Below are 23,832 nucleotides of genomic sequence, written 5' to 3' on the forward strand. Positions count from 1 at the left end.
AACAGGTGAACTAATTTTAATATGTTTTATTTAATCCAGTATACTCCAAATATTATCATTTTGACATGTAATCAATATAAAAACTATTAATGAGATGTCTTACATTTTTTGGTACTAAGTCTTAGAAATCTGGTATAGATTTTATACTTACAGCCTATTTTAATCTAGACTAGCCACATTTTAAGGGCATAATAGCCATAAGTGGCTCACAGCTCTGTTTTAGATAGTGCAGTTCTAGACAGGTGATTGGCAAGATGAGGACAAGAGTGTATTCATTCATTCATACAGTCATTCATTTAACAAACATGTCTTCAGTGCCTATCATGTGCCATGTACTGTGCTGGACTCTGGGACTCTAGAGCCTTTGTTTTTGTTTCTCTGGCCTGATACACAGTAAGCACAACATTCAATAAATCATTGTTGAATGAATTAGTATAAGAAATGAAGTAGAATGTCCGTTAATCCTATAGGAGATCTTAAAAATGGTAACAATGTGACTTACTGAGTAAAGTGTGAAATATGGAGACTTTCTTGATGTTCTTGGGAAAGTGACTTAGTGTCTCTTGTATCTGTCCTGTAAAAGGCATACTCCATTGTAAAGTGAAGGTAACAGTAAGATTAGGTTGACACGTTAAAATACCAAGTGCCACGTGATGTGGACATCATTGTTCGGTGAATATTACTCTTCTTCCCTTTCCTCTCTTTAACATGTGTTCTTTTTTTTTTTTTTTCAATCTGGAAAGAGGTTACTTGAATCTCCAATACCCCTGATAAGCAATGAAAATTTCCTCTTAAAAAAATCATTTTAGGGGCTTCCCTGGTGGCGCAGTGGTTGAGAGTCCGCCTGCCGATGCAGGGGACGCGGGTTCGTGCCCCGGTCCGGGAGGATCCCACGTGCCGCGGAGCGGCTGGGCCCGTGAGCCATGGCCGCTGAGCCTGCGCGTCCGGAGCCTGTGCTCCGCGACGGGAGAGGCCACAACAGTGAGAGGCCCGCGTACCGCAAAAAAAAAAAAAAAAAAAAAAAAAAAAAAAAAAAAAAAAAAAAAAAAAAAATCATTTTAGAGCCTCCCTGGTGGCGCAGTGGTTGAGAGTCCGCCTGCCGATGCAGGGGACACGGGTTCCTGCCCCGGTCCAGGAAGATCCCACATGCCGCGGAGTGGCTGGGCCCGTGAGCCATGGCCGCTGAGCCTGCGCGTCCGGAGCCTGTGCTTCGCAATGGGAGAGGCCGTAACAGTGAGAGGCCCGCGTACTGAAAAAAAAAAAAAAAAAAAAAAAAAAATATTTTATAAGCTGATGTCAAATATACTGTAGTTGTTGGACCTTTGTATGCAACTTCCAAATACAGATAAAAGTGTTTTTCAGGAACATTAACAGGCAATAAAACGACACGTGCAAAAAAATCTCCTGCCGAAATTGTGTACCCAACATTTTGATATGTAATTAATTAACGTGTAAAACTTCTCTGAAACTGAAAACTTCCCCATATTACGCTTCATGATGGTATTTGGCCAAAAGTTAACAAGCAAACATGCTGAGAGTTACTGATGAATAATCCCAGGCCTAGAAGCCAAACTTTTTTTTACATCACCAGTCTGATTATGCAAGTTGGAGCTAATCTATTTCTTTTAATCAATTCACTCAATTAAAAACAAAAATAGCGAGTCCCTGCAATGTGATCTATAGAGCTCATTTATGCAGAGCCCTACTGTTGAGAACTGGTTTCATTTTTGTCTTTTGTGTCTTAAAACATATGAGTTCTACTCCCCTGCTTAGGTGACTTTAGCAAATTACTCAGCCTCTATGGAATTCAATTTAATGATCTGTAAATGGAAAGTAAAGGATTAAATAATCTTCTCTCTTCCTGACATTCAAAATTCTAGAAACTAAAGAGAAGAGTTCTTCTATTTGTTTTATATGTGTAGATAACTTGGGTGAAGGAGGCTGGCTAAATAAAAGTATTGGAAGAGTGGTTATTTTATGGATTTCATAGCATAAAAGTAACTTTTTTTAGTAATAAGAGAAAAACAAGGGAAGAAAATATAGGAAAATAAATAAAAGATTTAGTAATCTGTACCAGCATCATACAAAGAGCTTTATACTCATTACCTCATATCATCAGTGCTCACAATGTGATTGAGAAAAATATTTTTATTACCATTTTGCTGATAAGGAAACCCTGCCTGAGAGAAATGAAGCAACTAGCCTAATGTCACACATCTAATAAATGACAGAGTAGGGAATCAGCTAGTTTCTATCAGTGGCAGAAATTAAAGGAATAGAGGAAGCCCAATAAATTTAAAAATGGAAAGTGAGCCCAAGCTTTACTTGTTTCATTCCATGATGGAGAGAGGAAAAACCTTTCTGAATGCTTTTAGACAAGAGACCTGCTATTAAGTGGATCAAGCTGCAAAAGTTCCAAGAGTGGATTTCATTTTTTTCTAAGAATCTCTGATCTTATTCTACCGTCCTTAGCTAGAGAAGCAGAAAGTCAGAAGCACACGTTTATGCCCTTGAAATCCTTCTGCATTCGGCCATTCTTCGTAACTCTTGGGTAACTGCATAGCTAATGCTTAGTGGTTAGTCCAGGATGTACGACCTAAGTGAGATCAGGCATCATCTTCTGATGAAATAGTACAAGGAGTCCATTTTTAAGGTGATTGTTTGGAACTTGAAATATATTTTGCCTTATAATCAGTGTTATTTATACTATTTAGCTCCCTTAGTCCACAAAGGCCTATTAAATTAAAAATTGCAGAGCATTTTATTAGAAGTGTTCTTCCTAACCTAAAATGCATTTAGGGGTTCCCCTTCACTCATCCCTTTTATAACCTTGTGTGCAGAGCATTCCTAAGGTAGGGGCAGAAAATTCAAATGTTTACAGCAGGGGACAGACAAGTAATGAATGTAAACGCTCCGTAGATGGGCCTCTGATGAAATGGAGAACATAAACTGAGTTGAAAGCATTGATCTCAACTTATCTTTTCTTTTTTCTTTTTTTTTTTTTTTTTCGGTACATGGGCCTCTCACTGTTGTGGCCTGTCCTGTTGCGGAGCGCAGGCTCAGCGGCCATGGCTCATGGGCCTAGCCACTCCACGGCATGTGGGATCTTCCCAGACCGGGGCACGAACCTGTGTCCCCTGCATCGGCAGGCGGCCTCTCAACCACTGCACCACCAGGGAAGCCCCCTCAAATTATCTTTGGTCAATTATTGTTGTGTATGAAAGCAGGCCCTGTGTTCTCAGGCATTACAATTTCTTAAAAGAACTCATAAATATAGATTTTAATGTAAAATTCTTTTGATTTCTAGGTGTAGACAACTAAATCAGTTTAAAACAAAATAAAAACAAAACCACAATTTCATCATTTGTACCAATACATAATGCCAAGGACCACTAGTTTTTTCAGTCTCTGCTCTGAGGTCAAGTTATGAAAGACAAGCTTCCCCAAGATGAATTTTTGAAGGAGCTGTAGATAAGATCTGGAGGATGTCCTGATAGTAAGAATCAGGTATTGAAGCTAGCTATGGAAGGGAGGTTGGTTTGGGTAAGTAGGCTCCTTCCAATTTTCTTTCCTGTAGTGGTTAACTTTGAAATAGGAGGTGAATTGCAAAGGATTAAGAACCCAGAGAAGATCAGCTATTTCCTCTTATCTCCTCTGCTGCTTGGAAGCAATTCTAGGGTAGGAATGGGGAGAGAGAAAGGGGGATCTTGCCAAAGGATATTTCATATATATGTTAGACCAAGTTAAAGCTATAGCTGTGTATGTTCAGAAAATTCCTTTCGTGAGAAATCAATTACACTTGGAACTTTCTTCACAATGGAAGTGTTACATTTGATACTTTTAAAAGAAATGCTCTCATTAGTGGCAAAGTCAAATTTATTCTGCATTCGTTTGATCACTTTGTCTAAAGTATAAGGAGCATGAAAAGAGACTTGGGTTTTCTAAATCATTCTTTGACATTTTTGTGAAATTATTCATGGTGTGCCAAAATAAAAGCAGAACATCCTCAGAGGGTTTGACTTTTGTGCTTTGAGTCAGTCTGGTAAATGACTGCTACAAATTCCCTTTGTCCTCCCCATATCTTTCTTTCACTTTAACTCTCCCTCTCACTCTTTCCCTGCAATCGTTGGTATAGTCAAGTTATTAATCGAAGTGTCAAAGGAGAACATTTAGTTGCTTTAATTTGCCTTTGCTAGCAACATGATGTCTAAAGAGTTTGCATTATATTTGCAAAAAGCCACCTATTCCTCAAATAAATATTTTTCAAGACAGGAGCTGTACTGGTGCTGGGGATTCAATCACAGACAGAGAAAAGATAGACTCTGCCCTATTGGAGCTTACCATCTAAGAGAAAGTAAAGAAAAGTAAATTGCAATTGTGTTTGGATGTGATAAATGATGTTAGGGATGAACTACTGGGTCCTGTTGGGGACATTTGTGGTTATTGGCTTGGTTTAGGATAAAAATATTACAATTTTGACAAATTGGCTTAAAGCTGTAAATTTAAAAGGGCTGTTGGTTTAAAAGTCGAATTAGGCAAAGGAGAAGGGGAAAGAGGGCTATTTTAGAGACAGAAGGACTGGTACATTTAATGTGCCAGAAATGAAGAGTACAGATTTCTCATATGGTACAGACAGTTATATGATACATGCATGTTTAACTTTATAAGAAACTGTCAATTTTTTTTTTTTTCCCAAAATGGCTAGACTACGTTGCATTCCTCCAGCCATGTATATGTGCTCCAGTTGCTCCATATCCTTGCCAGTACTTGGTACTGTCAAAGTTTTTGTTTTTGTTTTTACCATTCTAATGTATGTAGTAGTATTTTATTATGCTTTTAATTTGCCTTTCCCTAATTACTAATGATGTTGAATATCTTTTTTATGACAAAATTATCAAGATATAATTCATATACCATACAGTTCACCTATTTAAAGTATACATTTCAGTGATTTTTAGAATGTTCACAGAGTTTTGCAGCCATCACACTTATTTTTAAAGCATTTTATCTCACCTAAACTAGGCAATCACTAATTTACTTCCTGTCTCTATACATTTGCCTATTCTGGATGTTACATGTAAATGGAATCATGTGTCATGTGGTCTTTTGTGACTGGCTACTTTCACTTAGCATAATGTTTTCAAGGTTAATCATGTGTAGCATGTATCAGTACTTCATTCTTTTTATGGCCAATTCTATGTATGGGTATATCATGTTTTAGTTATCCATTCATAAGTTGATGGGCGTCTGGGCTGTTTCCAGTTTTTGGCTATTATTAATAATTCTGATGAACATTTTGTACAGGTTTTTGTGTGAGTGTATGTTTTTATTTCTCTTGGGTATATACCTAGTGGAATTCCTGGGTCATATGATAACCCTATATTAAATATTTGAGAAAATGCGGGACTCTTTCAGATGGTACCAAGCTGTACCATTTTACATTCCCACCAGCAGTGTGTGAGCATTTCAGTTCTCCTCTTCCTTGTCAACACTTGTTATTGTTTGCCTTTGATTATATTCATTCTAGTGTATACGTCTCATTGTGGCTTTGATTTGCATTTCCCTGATGGCTAACTATGTTGTACGTAATTTCATGTGCTTTTTGCCTACTTGTATATCTTTTCTAGATAAATATTTAGATCTTTTTTTAATTTTTTAAAATTTTTATTTATTTTTGGCTGCATTGGGTCTTCCTTGCTGTGCGCGGGCTTTCTCTAGTTGTGGCGAGCAGTGGCTACTCTTTGTTGCAGTGTGTGGGCTTCTCATTGCGGTGGTTTCTCTTGTTGCGGATCATGGGCTGTAGGTGCACAGGCTTCAGTAGTTGTGGCTCGCGGGCTCTAGAGCACAGGCTCAGTACTTGTGACGCGTGGGCTTAGTTGTTCCGCAGCATGTGGGATCTTCTTGGACCAGGCCTAGATCCTGTGTCCCCTGCATTGGCAGGCAGATACTTAACCACTGTGCCACCAGGGAAGTCCTAGTTTAAATCTTTGATTCATTTTACAAGTTGGATTGTTTGTCTTTTTATTATCAAGATATAATAGTTCTTTATATATTTTAGAGGCAAGTCTCTTTCAGATATGTGATTTGCAAATTTTCCTCCCATTTTGTGTGTTGTCTTTTCATTCCTTGATGGTATTGTTCGAAGCACAAAAGTTTTAAATATCAATGAAGTGCTATTTACCTCGTTTTTCTTTTGTTCCTTGTGCTTTTGGTTTCATATCTAAGAAACCATTGAATAATCAAGAGTTATGAAGATTTGCTCTTATGTTTTCTTCTAAGAGTTTTATACTTTTAGCTCTTACATTTTTTTTTTTTTTTTTTTTTTGCGCTACGCGGGCCTCTCACTGCTGCGGCCTCTCCCGTCGGGGAGCACAGGCTCCGGACGTGCAGGCCCAGCGGCCATGGCCCACGGGCCCAGCCGCTCCATGTCACATGGGATCCTCCCGGACCGGGGCATGAACCCGTGTCCCCTGCATTGGCAGGTGGATTCTCAACCACTGTGCCACCAGGGAAGCCCTAGCTCTTACATTTAGGTCTTTGATCAGGTTTGAGTTAGCTTTTGTTTATGGTGTTACATATTCAAAAAGAATCTAGTTTTATTATTTTTCATGTGATATCCATTAGTCCCAGCACCATTTGTTGAAAAGGCTACTATTTTCCAATTGAATCCTGTAAATCAGTAGACTGTAAGTTTGAGTGTTTATTTCTTGACTCAGTTCTATTCCATTGATCTATATGTTTATTATTATGTCAGTACCACTTGTCTTGATTACTATAGCTTTGTTATACGTTTTAAAGTCAGAAAATGTGAGTCCAACTTTGTTCTTCTTTTTCAAGATAGTTTTGGCTATAATGAGTCCCTTGAATTTCCATATGAATTTTCGGGTAAGTATGTCATTTCTGAGAAAAAAAATCTGGAATTTTGATAGGGATTGTGTTGAATCTATAGATCAGTTTGGGGAATATTTCCATTTTAACAATGTTAAGCTTCTGATTCACATATGAAATGTCTTTCCATTTATTTAGAACTGCTTTAATTTATTTCAACATTTTGTGGTTTTCAGCATATAAGTTTGCACTTCTTTTCTTATTTAATTCCTGACATTTTATTCTTCCTGATGCTATTGTAAATGTTATTGTTTCTTGTTTTCATTTTTAGGTTCTTTTTTGCAGGATATGGAAGTGCAATTTTTTGTATATTGATCTTGTATCCTGCAACTTGCTGACTTTATTAGTTTTAATAGTTTGCATATGTTTGTGTATACTGCTTAATATTTTCTATATATAAGATCATGTCATCTGAGAATGTAATTATATATCTTCATTTCAAATATGGATGGCTTTAATTTCATTTTCATGTGGAATTACCCAAGCATTTTTTTATGCTATTTTCCATTTGTATATCTTCTTTAGGGAAGTGCCTGTTCAAACATTTTACCTATTTTTTAATTGAGTTGTTTATTTACTTATTTTTGTATTGTTTAAAAGTGTTTTATATATTTTGAATACAAGTCCTTCGTTTATATAAGTCATAAATGTTTTCTGTTATATCTGTGGCTTGTCTTGTTAATATCTTCATAGTATCTAGGGCAGAAATTTAAAATTTGAAAAGTCAAAATTATCAATATTAGTAAATATGGATCACGCGTTTGTGTTTTATATAAGAAACTTTTGCTTAACGCAGAGTTACAAAGATTTTCTCATATGTTTTCTTCTAGAAGTTTTATACTGTTTAGTTTTTGTTTTTTTCTTTTCCGGTACGCGGGCCTCTCACTGTTGTGGCCTCTCCCATCGTGGAGCACAGGCTCCGGATGCACAGGCTCAGCGGCCATGGCTCACGGGCCTAGCCGCTCTATGGCATATGGGATCTTCCTGGACCAGGGCACGAACCTGTGTCCCCTGCATCGGCAGGCGGACTCTCAACCACTGCGCCACCAGGGAAGCCCTACTGTTTAGTTTTTACACTTGAGTTTTTATTCCATTTTGAGTTAATTTTTCTATATGGTGCAAGGTAGGGGTAAAGGTTTGTTTATGTGTGTATGTATTTATTGCATACGGTTGTCCAGTTGTTTCAGCATCATTTCTCCATTGAATCATGTTTGTACTTTTGTTAAATATCAATTAACCTATATTGTGGGTATACCTCTGGTTTATCCGTTCTATTCCATTGCTCTATGTGTCTACCTTTCACCAATACCACAATGTCTTTAAAACTGTAGTGTTGGGCTTCCTTGGTGGTGCAGTGGTTGAGAGTCCGCCTGCTGATGCAGGGGACACGGGTTTGTGCCCCGGTCCGGGGAGATCCCACATGCCGCAGAGCGGCTAGGCCCGTGAGCCATGGCCGCTGAGCCTGCGTGTCCGGAGCCTGCACTCCACAATGGGAGAGGCCACAACAGTGAGAGGCCCGCATACCGCAAAAAAACAAGCAAACAAAAAACTGTAGCCTTATAGTAAGCCTTGAAATCAGGTGTTGTGAGTCCTCTAATACTGTTCTTCTAAAAAATTGTTTCAGCTACTTTAATTCCTTTGTCTTTCTGTGTAAAATTTGGTACAATACCTACAAAACTGTAGCTGGGATTAAGATTGTAATTGCCTGAATCTATAGATCAGTATACAAGGAATTGACATCTTGATAATATTCAGTCCTCCAATTCTTGAACATGATATATCTCTCTAATTGTTTACACTATCTTTGAGTTTTTTCATCAGTATTTGTAGTTTCCAGCATCCAAACATTTTTAGTTACTAAATATTTAAATAATAAAGCAAATTTAACTTATTTCTTACAATAAACAAATCCATTTTAAGATTTTCTACTTACTTTGTTAATTTATGGGGCGGGGGGGTGTTGGTGTGTATTTTGTGTGAATGCCAGGAAACTTGCCTATTAATTAGCTGGCCTTACTTGGAAACTAATGTAAGTAAAAAGTTTGGTGCTGCTTTTAATACTAAAACTTGTAAGAATCCTAGAAGGCACTGAAGACTAATGTAGTGGGAAAGAACACAGAATCAGACAAACAAATCCTGACTTCAATATCGTGTGAACTTGAGCAGCTTATTTAGCCTCTCTGGGCTTCAAATCTCTCCTTAGGAAGATGGATATAATAGCATACTTATTCATAAAGATTTTGTGAGAATTAAATGAAGTAGCACAAGTAAAGCCTTTATGATAATGTCTGACAATGCAGTAACATTGCAATAAACATTAGCCTAAAAAATCTCAGGGAAGAAAGGTGCAAATAAAACTGTTTTTGTTCACAGATGACAAAATTGTCTATGTAGAAAATCTGAAATAATGGACAAAAATCTGCTGGAACTAATAAGTGATTATAGGAAGGTTGATTATAGCAAAGTTAACATACAAAATTTAATCACTTTTCTATAGGCAGCAGTGACCAAGTAGAATTAGAAATTAAAAACACATTATCATTACATAGGAGCACCTAAATATATAAAGCAAATATTAACAGACCTGAAGGGAGAAATAGACAGAAGTACAATAATAGGAGGGGACTTCCCCTTTCACCACACTTTAAACAGTGGATAGATCATCTAGACAGAAAATCAATAAGGAAACATTAGACTTAAACTATGCATTAGGCAAGACGTATCTAACAGATATATGCAGAAAATTCCATCTAATAGCAGCAGAATTCACATTCTTCTCCAACATGCATGGAACATCCTCCAGGATAGATCATATATTAGGCACAAAACAAGTCTCAGTAAATTTAAGAAGACTGAAATTATATCAGGCATCTTTTCTGACCACAAGGGTTTGAACTAGAAATCAATTATAGGGAGAAAACTGGAAAATTTACAAACATTTATACAAATTGAACAAAAAGAATAAACAACATTCTTCTGAACAACCAATGAGTCAGAGAAGAAATCAAAAGATAAACAAACACATATCTTAAGACAAATGAAAACAGAAATACAATATACCAAAATTTATGGGATGTAGAAAAAGCAGTTCTAAAAGGGAAGTATAAAGCAATAAAGTATAAAGTAAGAGACAAGAAGGATCTCAGATAAACAACCTAACTTTACATCTCAGGTGACCAGAAAAAGAATAACAAACTAGAGACAAGAAGGATCTCAAATAAACAACCTAACTTTACATCTCAGGTAACTAGAAAAAGAATAACAAACTAAGTCCAAAGTTAGCAGAAGGAAGGAAATAACCAAAGGTCACAGTAGAAATCAATGAAAGCGAGACCATGAAAAGAATAGAAAAGATCAAAGAAACTAAGAGCTGTTTCTTTAAAAGATAAACAAAATAGACAAATCCTTAGCTAGACTCACCAAGAAAAAAGTGTGGACTCAAATACATAAAATTATAAATGAAAGAAGAGACATTACAACTGATACCACACAAATACAAAGAAGTGTAAGAGACTACTATGAACAATTATATGCCAAAAATTGGACAACCTAGAAGAATAGATATATTCTAGAAAGATACAATCTACCAAGACCAAATCATGAAGAAATAAGGTGATTGAATCAGTATCAAAAACCTCCCAAAAAGAAAAAATTCAGTACCAGATAGCTTCACTGGTGAATTCTACCAAATATTTAAAGAATTAATACTATTCCTTCTTACATCTTCCAAAAAATAAAGGAAAAGAGCATTCATTTTATGAGGCCAGCATTACCCTGATACCAAAGCCAGATAAAGACACTATTAGAAAAAAAAAAAAAAAATTACAGGCTAATATCCCTGATGAATTTTTGAGAAGAAAAATTCTCAAGAAAATATTAACAAACCTAACTCAACAGTACAGTAATAGGATTGTACACTATGATTAAGTGGGATTTATTTAAGGATTGCAAGGATGGTTCAGCATCTACAAATCAATCAGTGTGATACACCACATTAATGAAATGAGGGATAAAAATCATGATCGTGTCAGTAGATGCAAAAAAAGCATTTGACAAAATTCAACATTACTTAATCATAAAACCTCTCAACAAACTGGTGTAGAGGGAACATACTTCCCCATAATAAAGGCTATATATGATAGGCCCACAGTGGTGAAACACTGAAAGCTTTTTCCTCTAAGACCAGGAACGAGACAAGAATGCCCACTTCTGCCATGTTTCTTCAACATAGTACTGGAAGTCCTACCCAGAGCAGTCAGGCAAGGAAAATAAATGAAAGCCATACAAATTGGAAATGAAAAAGTAAAATTGTTTCTATTTGCAGATTACATGATATTATACATGGAAACCATAAAGATTCCATCAATATCTGTTATAATTAATTAACAAATAAAGTTTCAGTAAATAAAATCAATATACAAGAATTGGTTGCATTTCTATGCACCACCAATGAAAGAGAAATTAAGAAAATAATCATATTTATAAGAGCATCAAAAAGAATATAATAATTAGGGGTAAATTTAACCAGGGAGGTGAAAGATTTGTATACTGAAAATTATAAGACATTGATGAAAGAAATTGAAGAAGACACAAATAAATGGAAAGAGATTTTGTACTTATGGATTGGAAGACTTAATATTGTTGAAATTTCCATGCTACTCTAAGCAGTCTATGAACTCAATTCAATGTCTATCAAAATTTTAATGGCATCTTTCACAGAAATAAGCAAAACAATCCCCAAAGTTGTATGGAACTACAAAGACCTCTAATAATAACCAAAGCAATCTTGATGAAGAACAGAGCTGGAGGCATCACACTTCCTGATTTCAAACTATATTACAAAAAACATCATGATATTGGCATGAAAACAGGCACGTAGATAAATGAAATAGAGTAGAGATCCCAGAAATAAACCCACACATTTATAGATAATTAATTTAAGTAAAAGTAGCCAAGAATAATAAAATGGGGAAAGACAGTCTCTTCAATAAATGGGTTAAGAAAACTGGACAGCCACATGAAGAAGAATGAAAATGGACCACTATCTTATACCACAAACAAAAATTAAAACGGATTAAAGATTTGAATGTAAGACCTGAAACCATAAAACTGTTAGAAGAAAACATAGGCAGTAAACAACTTGACGTCAGTCTCGGTGATGCTTTTTGAATTTGACAGCAAAAATAAAGGCAAAAAAAGGAAAAATATACAAGTGGGACTACATCAAAGTAAAAAAACGTTTGCACAGCAAAGGAAACTGTCAAGAAAATGAAAAGGCAACCTACCAAATGGGATAAAATATTTGCAAATATGGTCTTTTTAACAAATGGTGTTAGGGCAACTGGACATCCACATGCAAAAAAATGAATCTAGCACAGCCCCTATAACTTACACAAGATTATCTCAAAATGAATCATAGACCTAAATATAAAATGTTAAACTATAAAACTCCTAGAAGATAACATTGGAGAAAGCCTAGATGATCTTGGTTATGGTAATGCCTTTTTAGATACAAAACCAAAAGAACCATCCATGAAAGAAACAACTGATAAGCTGAACTTCATTAAAATTAAAAACTTCTGCTCTGCAAAAGGCAACATTGAGAATAAAACAAGGCACAGACTTGGAGGAAATATTTGCAAGAGACATATCTGATAAACGACTGTTATCTAAAATGTACAAAGAATCCCTAAAGCTCAGCAATAACAAGACAAAAAACCCTATTAAAAATGGGCAAAAGGGCAAAAGAACTGAGCAGACACCTAACCAAAGAACACAGATAGATGGCAAGTGAGCAAATGAAAATATGTTCAACGTCATATGTTAGTAGGGAATTGTCATTTAAAACAACAATGAGATACCATTACACATCTATTAGAGGGGCCAAAATCCAAAGCAGAAGCAACAACAAATGCTGCCTATGATGTGGAGCAATAGGAACTCACATACATTGCTTGTGTGAATACAAAATAGTACAGAAATTTTGGAAGACAGTAGGCAGTTTCTCACAAAAGTAAACATACTCCTTTACCATACCATCCAGCAGTCCTGTTCCTTGGTGTTTACCCAAAGGAGTTAAAAACTTATGTCCACACAAAAACCTGCACGTGAATTTTTCTAGCAGCCTTATTCAAAATTGCCAAAACTTGGAAACAGCCAAGATCTTCTGCTGTTAGTGAATGGATAAATTAACTCTGGTGCATCCAGACAAACATTGGAATATTATTCAGCACTAAAGAGGAATGAGCTACCAAGCCATGAAAGACATGGAGGAAACTTAAATTCATATTGCTAAGTGAAATAAGCCAATCTGAAAAGCTACATACTGTATGATTTCAAGTGTATGGTATTCTAAAGGAGGCAAAACTACAGACACAATAAAAAGATCAGGGGTTGGGGGAAAGAATGAACAGGCAGAGCACAGAGGACTTTTAGGGCAGTGAAAATACTCTGTATGACACCATAATGCCTGATGCATGTCATTATACATTTGTCCAAATTCATAGAATGTAAAACACCATGAGTGAGCCATAATGTAAACTATGTTTTACATTATGATTTGTATTTGATATGATATGTCAATGAAGGTTCATCAGGTGTAACAAATGTACCACTCTGGTGGGGGATGTTGATAGTGGGAGAGGCTATGCATGTGTGGGGATAGGGGTTATATGGGGAATCTCTGCACTTTCCATTCAGTTTTGCTGTGAGCCTAAAATTGTTGTAAAAAATAACTTTATTATTTTATGGATTATTTTATTAATTTTAAAAGTCCCAGGTAAAAATGAAAATATGGTAGTATAAAAAAGAAATTCTAAGGTAATATCTCACTTTAAAATGTCTTTTATTAGTGAACTTTTTCATTTATCTCTGATTAACGGTCGATTAATATTATTTCATTGTTTTTGTGTAAACACTATAGCCAGAATCTCCAGGGTATTAATTAGATAGGAGTTGTAATACATCTATCAAGTAGCAGCACATAAGATACAAAATACACCTAGGAAAGCATCCACAAGGGGACATTTACACTCAAAGTGGCAGATTTATCTGATTTCAAAAATTCAACACTTTTTTGTTTTTTAAATTTTTTAATTTAATTTTTATTTTGTGTTGGAATATAGTTGATTAACAATGTTGTGTTAGTTTCAGGTATACAGCAAAGTGTTTCAGTTATACGTATACACATATCCATGCTTTTTCACATTCTTTTCCCACATAGGTTATTACAGAATATTGAGTAGAGTTCCCTGTGCTATACAGTAGGTCCTTGCTATTTTATATATAGTAGTGTGTGTATGTTAATCTCAAATTCCTAATTTATCCTTTCCCTCACTGTTCCCCTTTGATAACCATAAGTTTGTTTCTGAAGTCTGAGTGTGTTTCTGTTTTGTAAATAAGTTCATTTGTATCATTTTTTTTAAATTCCACATATAAGTGATATCATATGATATTTGTCTTTCTCTGTCTGATTTACTTCACTTAATATGGTTATCTAGGTTCATCCATGTTGCTGCAAATGCCATTATTTCATTTTTTTTTATGGCTGAGGAATATTTCAGTTTTTATATGTACCATATCTTGTTTGTCCGTTCCTCTTTTGATGGACATTTGTGTTGTTTCCATGTCTTGGCTGTTGTAAATAGTGCTGCAGTGAATACTGCGGTGCATGTATCTCTTCAAATTATGGTTTTCTTCAGATATATGCCCAGGAGTGAGGTTGCTGGATCATATGGTAATTCTGTTTTTAGTTTTTTTAACAAACCCCCGTACTGTTCATCATAATAGTTGTACAAATTTGCATCCTGCACCAGCAGTGTAGGAGGATTCCCTTTTCCCCAAACCCTCTCCAGCATTTATTGTTTGTAGACGTTTTGATGATGGCCGTTCTGACTGGTGTGAGGTGATACCTCATTGTAGTTTTGATTTTCATTTCTCTAATACTTAGCAATGTTGAGCATCTTTTCATGTGCCTGTTGGCCATCAGTATGTCTTCTTTGGAGAAATGTCTGTTTACATCTACTGCCCATTTTTTGATTGGGTTGTTTGTTTTTGTGATATTGAATTGCGTGAGCTGTTTATATATTTTGGAGATTAATCCCTTGTCGGTCTCTTTGTTTGCAAATATTTTCTGCCATTCTGTGGGTTGTCTTTTCATTTTGTTGATGGTTTCCTTTGCTGTGCAAAGCTTTTAAGTTTCATTAGGTCCCATTTGTTTATTTTTGATTTTATATTCATTACTCTAGGATGTGGATCCCAAAAGATACTGCTGCGATTTATGTCAAAGAGTGTGGTGACTATGTTTTCCTTTAAGAGTTTTATAGTATCCAGTCTCACATTTAGGTCTTTGATCCACTTTGGGTTTATTTTTGTGTATGGTATGAGGGAGTGTTCTAATTTCATTGATTTATATGTGGCTGTCCAGCTTTCCCAGCACCACTTGCTGAAGAGACTCTTTTCTCAATTGTATATTCTTGCCTCCTTTATCATAGATTAATTGACCATAGGGGCATGGTTTTGTTTATGGGCTTTCTATTCTGTTCCATTGATCTATATTTCTGTTTTGTGCCAGTACCATACTATTTTGATTACTGTAGCTTTGTAGTATAGTCTGAAGTTAGGGATCCTGATTCCCCCAGCTCCATTTTTCTTTCTCCAGTTTGCATTGACTATTTGGGGTCTTTTGTGTTTCCATAAAAATTAAAATTTTTTTTGTTCTAGTTCTGTGAAAAATGCCATTGGTAATTTGATAGAGATTGCATTGAATCTGTAGATTGCCTTTGGTAGTATAGTCATTTTGACAATATTGATTCTTCCAATCCAAGAACATGATATATCTTTCCATCTGTTTTTGTTACCTTCAGTTTCTTTTATCAGTGTCTTACAGTTTTCAGAGTATAGGTCTTTTGCCTCCTTAGATAGGTTTATTCCTAGGTATTTTATTCTTTTTAATGTGATGGTAAATGGGATTATTTCCTTAATTTCTCTTTCTGATCTTCATTGTTAAAAAATCAACAATTTTCAGCAATAAATGGCTATGGACTTGCCATTTATAAGTCTGGGAAAACACAAATGGATCTGGCATTCTTGTGAGAACGTTGAAGGCTTTTAATCCCCAGATGCATACATTTTATGTTATCATACTTTTCCAATTTTCAAAGCCCCTTAGCATTAGATTGTCTTGCTTAGGTTTGGCATGAGGTGGTGCTGATTCTTTTGACACCAGAGATACCTCGATGAGCTCTGTGGCAAGAACTGACAGCAGGAAGCACAGTCATTCTTTAAGAAATGGACTGTCACCATCAATTCTTTTGTTTAGACATCTGGACTTTTGTCAGTATGAGTGTCCCATTTGACCTATGAGCTCATGCTAGGGGGAAAAGAATACCCTCGTTATATACCGAACTTTATTATTTTCCTGGTTGCTATAAGCCTTTTTTAAAAAGCAAGAGCAAAATAAATGAGGAAAAGCATAGGGATCACCCAAGATCCATCTATTTTTATGATTGTTTCTAGGATACCTTCCTCCCTAAGAATTGTCCCAGAACAACCCACACTATAGTAGTTATTCATCAAGGGAGTCTCTTTTTTTGTAGTCCTGTTTTCTAAATCTTCCAGAATATGAAAACCACATTTCCATGACAAACCATCATGTCACTTCTGGAATTTGTGGTCAGTCTCAGACATTTCTGCAGGGAGCTAATAAAGATTGGACCTGAATCGTGACTGGCAGATAGCTAAGTGATGGTGTGGAGATCAGTTTTCCATAAATCAATCTGTGTTCAGAAGATTCACAGCCACAAAGCTACCTGCTAAATTAAAAAAGGACTGTAGTGCTGCACTGAGAGTGTGACGTGCAGTACAGGCAGTTTTACAAGAGCCAAATAGAGAGGTCTGAAGCCTTCCATGGTGTGATCACTACATAAATATGGATTTAGCAACTTCCTATTCACAAATGTGGCCATGATTAACCATTTAATCCTTAAGACTTTTCAGCTCATGTATTATTTTCCTAAGAATAGGAAGGATTTTTTTTTTTACATTGTTGATAGATTGAATACCTTCTCTCTCCAAGCTGTGGACCACAGAGGAAAAAATAAAACATTAAGGCCCTAGATGATAGACATTTTCTAAGCTTGTAAGCAACATTGAAGTGATATAAAATAAAAACATTTTAATTTGCTTCTATTTCTGGCTCTGCCACTGGACTGTGGACACTATGATACTGGGAAAGTCATAGTGTACCAGCATTTTGTTTCTGTTGTGCCTTCTACCTTCATCATCTTTTTTTTTTAATCTAATTTAATTTTTTTTAGTTACATTTTACTTTTTATTTTTTAATAGATCTTTATTGAGGTAGGAATATTTTTTTCATTTGGGTAATTCTTTGAGATTATTAACCAAAAATGTACCAAGTATGCAATTAATAACCCCTTCTACCAATCACAATTCATGATAAATTTTTCAGCACATACACACACACCACAATGCATCTACTTTTAGCAGTGTGTAAGGGGAAGACATTTAAAGTTGTGGGAACAAACTTTTAAAGATTGACTCTATTGGGATGAAAATAGTTTTGCAAAATTTGGCACTCTTGGGGAGTCAGGGACCTCTCACTTTAGACTCTCCTTCTGTTTTTATGTGGAGAGACAAAGAAGTTGTTTCCTAACATGCCCTATGGCAGTGACTGAACTTCTTTGTGATTCAGTTTCTTCAAATACAGAATGGGAATAATACTACCTTACAGAGTACTGTGAAGATAAAATTATATGGTTAACATGCAAGGGCTTAGAAAACGAAAAAAAAATACTATGTGGATAATGCTTATAGTAATAGTTATCCTGTGTAAGTGCTTTTGTGTGTCAGACAATGTTACATGAATTATCACATTTAGATATTATTTGCCTCGTTTTATGGAAAAGGAAGGTTAAGAATGGTGAATCAGCTTATCAACCACGCGCAGTTAGAAGTTGGCGGAGCTGCAGTGTGTGCACAGGTTTGAGTGGATTCAAAGGCCATAGTTTTAAATTCTAATATACCTTTTATAAAATGTATCTTTCTTTGTCTTGACAAATGGTTTTTGATTTGAAATCTGTTTTTCTAAAATTGTCAAGTACTATGTTAGCATTTACTCCAAATGACAAAAATCAACTTTAATACATCTGATTGGACAGGAGGCAACCAAATAGAAGAGGCTACGGGCACTTCTAGTCTGTAATCTTTATTTTGCAAATGGGAAAATTAAGGAAAATGCCTAAGGCATACAGTTAGTTAGTACAAGGGTGATTACCAGAGCCCCCTATTATAAATGTCATTAATATGACTCATAATCTCATGTCTTATCATAGAGTAATATTATATATCTTCTTTCTCTAAGTCATCAATATCTAGAATTCTGGCTCTGTGCATTACCAGACGCTCCATGTATGGGGCATATAGTCACCATTCTGTAGTTTAATAGAATGAAAATAAATGTGAACACTTCATACTCTTTAGAAGAAGGCCTGGCTTTTAAAGGATGGTGTACAGATACTCTAGTCTTTTAGATACTCTGTACATCCTGACAGTATGTTTCTAAATGGTAGAGTTAATGCCAGCAGATGAGCTTGTCCTTTGGTGTGATTTTTACCAAGTTTACTGGATGGCCTTGAGCAACTACAGAATAACCAAATATAAGGTACATCTGGTTTTTTTTTTTTAATAAAGTTTTAAAATATTTAGAAGCTGTGTTGATATTTCTACAGATGCAGAACTTGAAAAGCCTGGTACTTGAGGATAACAAAGAACGTGGTACACTGAAAGGAGAGCCACAGACCTTGTTGTGACTGATAACTGGGTATATGGAGATGACAGCATCGTAAATGAGAGCCACAGGGTGCTGAGGGCAGAGCTGACTGTGAACAGCTGACTGAGTTTGTGCCGATCTATATAAAATGATGAAGCCCGGGTCCTAAATTGTGACTCTTGTCTTTTAAAGAGCTCCTGTGTTAGTGTGGCCAAAAGAATTTGACACTTAGAATTGAAATAAGAAATTTCAGAAGTCATTAAACAATCACTTGGAGGAGATGAATTCTTAAATACTTTATTGCAATTCATTTCTCAATGTAAAGAAACCCTTAGAACTCCTAAAGACATAGTGATTACACCTGAGATTCAAGAGTAAACTGAAATGAGCAGTTTCATTTATTGAAATACAAAAGAAGCTTAATTATGCTAATTATTTTTCTCTAGTTATTTGGTAAGCATTTTGTTTTGGGGTCATGTGTAAGGTAGTGATCCTTTTTATGAAACAGTATTTGAGATTTTGAACTAACTAAACTTACCAATTATATAATAACACAAAGTCAGATTTTAAAATCTGAAAGCAAAGCAAACAACTTTTTCCTGCTAATCTCTGAGTATACAGTGACCATTAGATAATATCTAGAGAGGTGATTTGCAGCAGCAGAAAGAGAGCAGCACTGAGTCACAAGACAAATATTCTGTCCTCACCAACACTCTCACTAACTAGCTGAGTGAACTTGACAAAGTGTTAACCATTCCATTATAGAAAGATGTGGCAGAATTTATAAAGTGATACTGGCACTAAAGTTCTATCACTTAATTCTACAATTCAAAGAAGAATGTAGGGCTTCCCTGGTGGCGCAGTGGTTGAGAGTCCGCCTGCTGATGCGGGGGACGCGGGTTCGTGCCCCGGTCTGGGAAGATCCCACATGCCGCGGAGCGGCTGGGCCCGTGAGCCATGGCCGCTGAGCCTGCGCGTCCGGAGCCTGTGCTCCGCAACGGGAGAGGCCACAACAGTGAGAGGCCTGCGTACCGCAAAAAAAAAAAAAAAAAAAGAAGAATGTCATATGCAGATTACATGACTCTATGTCCTCCATAATAAATAGCTTTGTAATTATCTAAAGGGATGGTATTTTTGACCAATTCAAAGAAATGGAAACCTAAACTAAGAAGAGCTGCACAAATGTCTTATAACAAACATACCTATTCAGTCTTTGGTGCATACATAGTAGAACTTAACAAATGGGCCAAAGCTTCTATTTCCAGCATGGAATCAGATCCTTATAGAAGATACAGATGGCCAACAAACACATGAAAAGATGCTCAACGTCACTTTATTAGAGAAATGCAAAGCAAAACTTCAATGATGTTAGCACCTCACACCAGTCAGAATGGCCATCATCAAAAAATCTACAAACAGTAAATGCTGGAGAGGGTGTGGAGAAAAGGAACCCTCCTACACTGTTGCTGGGAATGTAAATTGATACAGCCACTATGGAGAACAGTATGGAGGTTCCTTAAAAATCTAAAAATAGAGCTACCATATGACCCAGCAATCCTACTCCTGGGCATATACCCGGAGAAAAACATAATTCAAAAAGATACATGCACCCCAGTGTTCATTGCAGCACTATTTAAAATAGCCAGGACATGGAAGTGACCTAAATGTCCATCAACTGAGGAATGGATAAAGAAGATGTGGGGTGTGTGTGTGTGTCTATCTATCTATATATATATATAGATAGATAGACACACACACACACACACACACATACACAATGGAATATTACTCAGCCATAAAAGGGAGAAAACTGTGCCATTTGCAGAGATGTAGATGGACCTAGAGACTGTCATACAGAGTGAAGTAAGTCAGAAAGAGAAAAATAAATATTGTATAGTATCGCTTATATGTGGAATCTAGAAAAATGATGCAAATGAACTTATTTGCTAAGGGAAAATAGAGACACAGATGTAGAAAACAAATGTATGGTTACCAAGGGGGGAGAGGGGGTGGGATGAATTGGGAGATTGGGGTTGACATATATACACTACCATGTATAAAATAGATAATTAATAGGAATCTGCTGTATAGCACAGTGAAGCCAATGTTCTGTGGTGACCTAAATGGGAAGGAAAGCCAAAAAAGAGGCCTATAGCTGATTCACTTTGCTGTTCAGCATAAACTAACACAACATTGTAAAGCAACTATACTGCAATAAAAATTAATTATTAGAAAAAGAAGATAAAGTTCTTATAGAGTGATTTTGCTGCATTATGGCAGTCACTTTTCTAGAGACTGTAGCCTTTCCACCAACAATTTACTCTCTGTCCCCTCCCTTCTCCTGCTTTTCCTTCTCTGTCTCCTCCTCCTTCTCTCTAGAGTTCTCATTTTCACCCTCTGAATACACTCTTCCTATACGATTTTCTCTTTTATCAGTAACTAGAAGCACCTCATGCTAGGCATTTTACAATTCAATTGGATGTATTATAGTTTTCCTTACAGCAGAAATATAAGTTGTGTCTTTGCGAGAACACAACCTGGTGAATCTCCAAAATGGATTTCGAGTATCTAGCTCTTATTAACTACAAGATGTCTCATTTTTTCAGAAGTATCAATATTTATAAAATCTCTTAATGAGGGTTAATTTACATATAAGCAAACTTCTACATACAAATAAAAAAGTCAGATCCTAATGATTTTATTAGTTTTATTTGCAGAGGTCTATCTTCTTTAGAAGTCTTATTCCCTAATTCGATGGGTCTGTCCTCTTTATAGATTAACAATTACTCTGTATGTAAACACATACAATGATACCTATTCATGCTGTAGATATCTGAAGGAATCTCATGGCCCTGTAAACTACATATATCTTATTTATCCAATATAACCACCCTTTGGGCAGGTGTTTTGGGTCAGTCAGGGCTTTTGGTGCTCCTCCAATCATATGATAAAGGTAAATGCAACCTTGGCCTATGTGTTAGACTATCCTGAATCTTATGCCACATAATTTAATTTTATACCTCTTCATTCCCTGTCAATGGAATAAGTTGTTTTGGTCTTTCATGTTGTTATCTAAATTCATGCATAAATGATAGAAAACTGGCACAGGGGAAATGGTATAAAATACAAGCTTACTAATTAAGCAATATAATAAAACAGGCTAGCACAACATATATTAAAAATATTATTGGGAATTCCCTGGTGGTCCAGTGGTTAGGACTCCATGCTTCCACTGCTGGGGGCCTGGGTTCGATCACTGGTCAGGGAACTAAGATCCCACAAGCCGTGCACTGTGGCCAAAAAATGAATAATAAAATAAAATACACACTTAAAAAAATATATATATCCAGAAATACTGATTCATGAGCAGGTGAAAATGACAGAAAAGAAAAAAAAAAAAACTGAGAGCACTGGAAAAGGACCCTTTGCCTTGCTAATTAGATATCTTTATGTATAAGGGAATCTTGGTAAGCATGCAATACAACCTAACAGGCCACATGAACAATTGGACTTATCTAATATTTTGTAGAGGAGGAACTTATGAATTGTGTCGTGAGTTGTATTAGATTATCCTGAAGGCCTCTTTAAGCTCTAAGAATCTGAATTTGTGTTTTCTGAGTCCTCAGTTTACAATGACCATTGTAAATGGGAATTACTTTTCTTGATCCAGCACTGTATAAGCCACTCCAAGAGGCCTCCCCTCACTCTTCCTGGTATCAGACATTTTCTCCCATGGCACTCACAAAGTACTTTGATAATGTTTTTAGACTTTATATTTTGACTTACCTGCTCTCTATACAGTGAGATATTTGTCTTTCCCTGGCCTTGGAAATCTGTTTATGCAGTTCCTTCCCTTCCACATGATTATTCCCCGTAAGGACCTCCCCCTTACTTTTCAGTTCAGATGCCAGAAACCTTCCCTTATCTACATCAGAAGGCATTGCTTCCACTTCCTAAATCTGCTAAGACAGCCTTTACAAATTTTTAATTATAATTTACCTTCTGTTATAACAGTGGTTTGCAAACTTTAATGTGTGTAAGAATCACCTTGATGACTTTTTAAAACAGGTTTTGGGGAGGGCTTATTTAAGCAAAGCTTCAGGTTCACTTAAGTAAGGTTGGGTCTAGGAATTGACATTTCTAACAAGCCCACAGATGATGATGGTGGTGCTAACAGACCACACTTGGAGAACAACAGTACAATCTAAAGGGAGTTTTGCGTCTCAAAGTTCAGGGCAAGGTTGTTTTTCATCTCTGTATTCCCAGAGTTCCTTGTTCTAGGAAATGTTCTGTGAATAAAGGGCCAAACAAGGTCAAGTAGTGTTTAATCAAGCTTATTTTCTAGCTCATGAAACTTTCATAGTGGTAGTTCTTTAAAGATTAAAAAAAATGAGTTCAATTGCAAAAGGAGCTTCTCTTTGTGTTTATGGAGCAACACATCTGACAAAGAAATGTCCTTTTCACATGGAGAAAAACAAACTATAGAAGGCAAAAGAGAAATTTTTAAAGCACCTTTTTATTCCATTTAAAGGAACTACCATGTGCTGGAAAATCCAAATTTGTTAATTCCTAAGACAAATGGAAAAAAAGGAATAGTTCAATGTAGAAAAGAAAAATAATTTGACAAAATTGAATATTACAGTATCATCACATAAAGGTAATCTGAAATTTTCTCTTTTTGGAATTGAAACACAGAATCTTCCAAACCTAGGGAGCATATACCCCTGAACCTCACAGATGCTGTGTTGGTGTGGCATCTCTGTGTATGTTAGGTTTTGCACTGTCACTAAGAAACTGTTGGCACAAAAGCCTGAAGTCTAATTTCTTTAGGTTATTAAAGGACATGGTGCTCTTCTTATTGATTGAGTAAAGTCTCACCATGCCTGGCCACTGTCAGAGAAATAGAACTTTCAAGACATGGACAGGACTGCAACAGTAACATCATTTTCTTTTTTTAATAAAGTGCCCAGTTTTTTTTTTTTTTTTTCTTCAGTAACCCAAAGCAACAAATAGAAATAGAGACACCATGTCCCAAAACTCGGCCCTCAAAACATGAATTTCCAAAAGATCAGAATGTGGCCAGCCAGGAATAAGCAGCCCTTTCTACCCAATTCTCAAGTCACCTTGGGCATGCTTTTTGTAGTCTCAGAAAGGTG

At 36.0% G+C, this 23,832-nt stretch overlaps 1 protein-coding gene across 2 annotated transcripts in view; it reads left to right on the forward strand.

Annotated features, from left to right (window-relative positions):
* The window catches only part of CTNNA3 (catenin alpha 3), a 1,571,950-nt gene that overhangs the window by 855,417 nt on the left and 692,701 nt on the right, over window positions 1–23,832 (forward strand). Inside the window, exon 10 of one of the 2 annotated variants that reach the window (XM_060286489.1) lies at window positions 7,160–7,364. The exons of the other annotated variant lie outside the window; for it this stretch is intronic. Within the exon in view, the coding sequence (XP_060142472.1) occupies window positions 7,160–7,288 (129 nt within the window). The 3' untranslated portion in view covers window positions 7,289–7,364. Of the gene's footprint in view, window positions 1–7,159; window positions 7,365–23,832 lie in introns of those variants that run through there. 2 annotated transcript variants of the gene reach the window in all.

The sequence above is a fragment of the Globicephala melas genome, chromosome 16 (genome assembly GCF_963455315.2).
Source record: "Globicephala melas chromosome 16, mGloMel1.2, whole genome shotgun sequence".
Classification (NCBI taxonomy): domain Eukaryota; kingdom Metazoa; phylum Chordata; class Mammalia; order Artiodactyla; family Delphinidae; genus Globicephala; species Globicephala melas.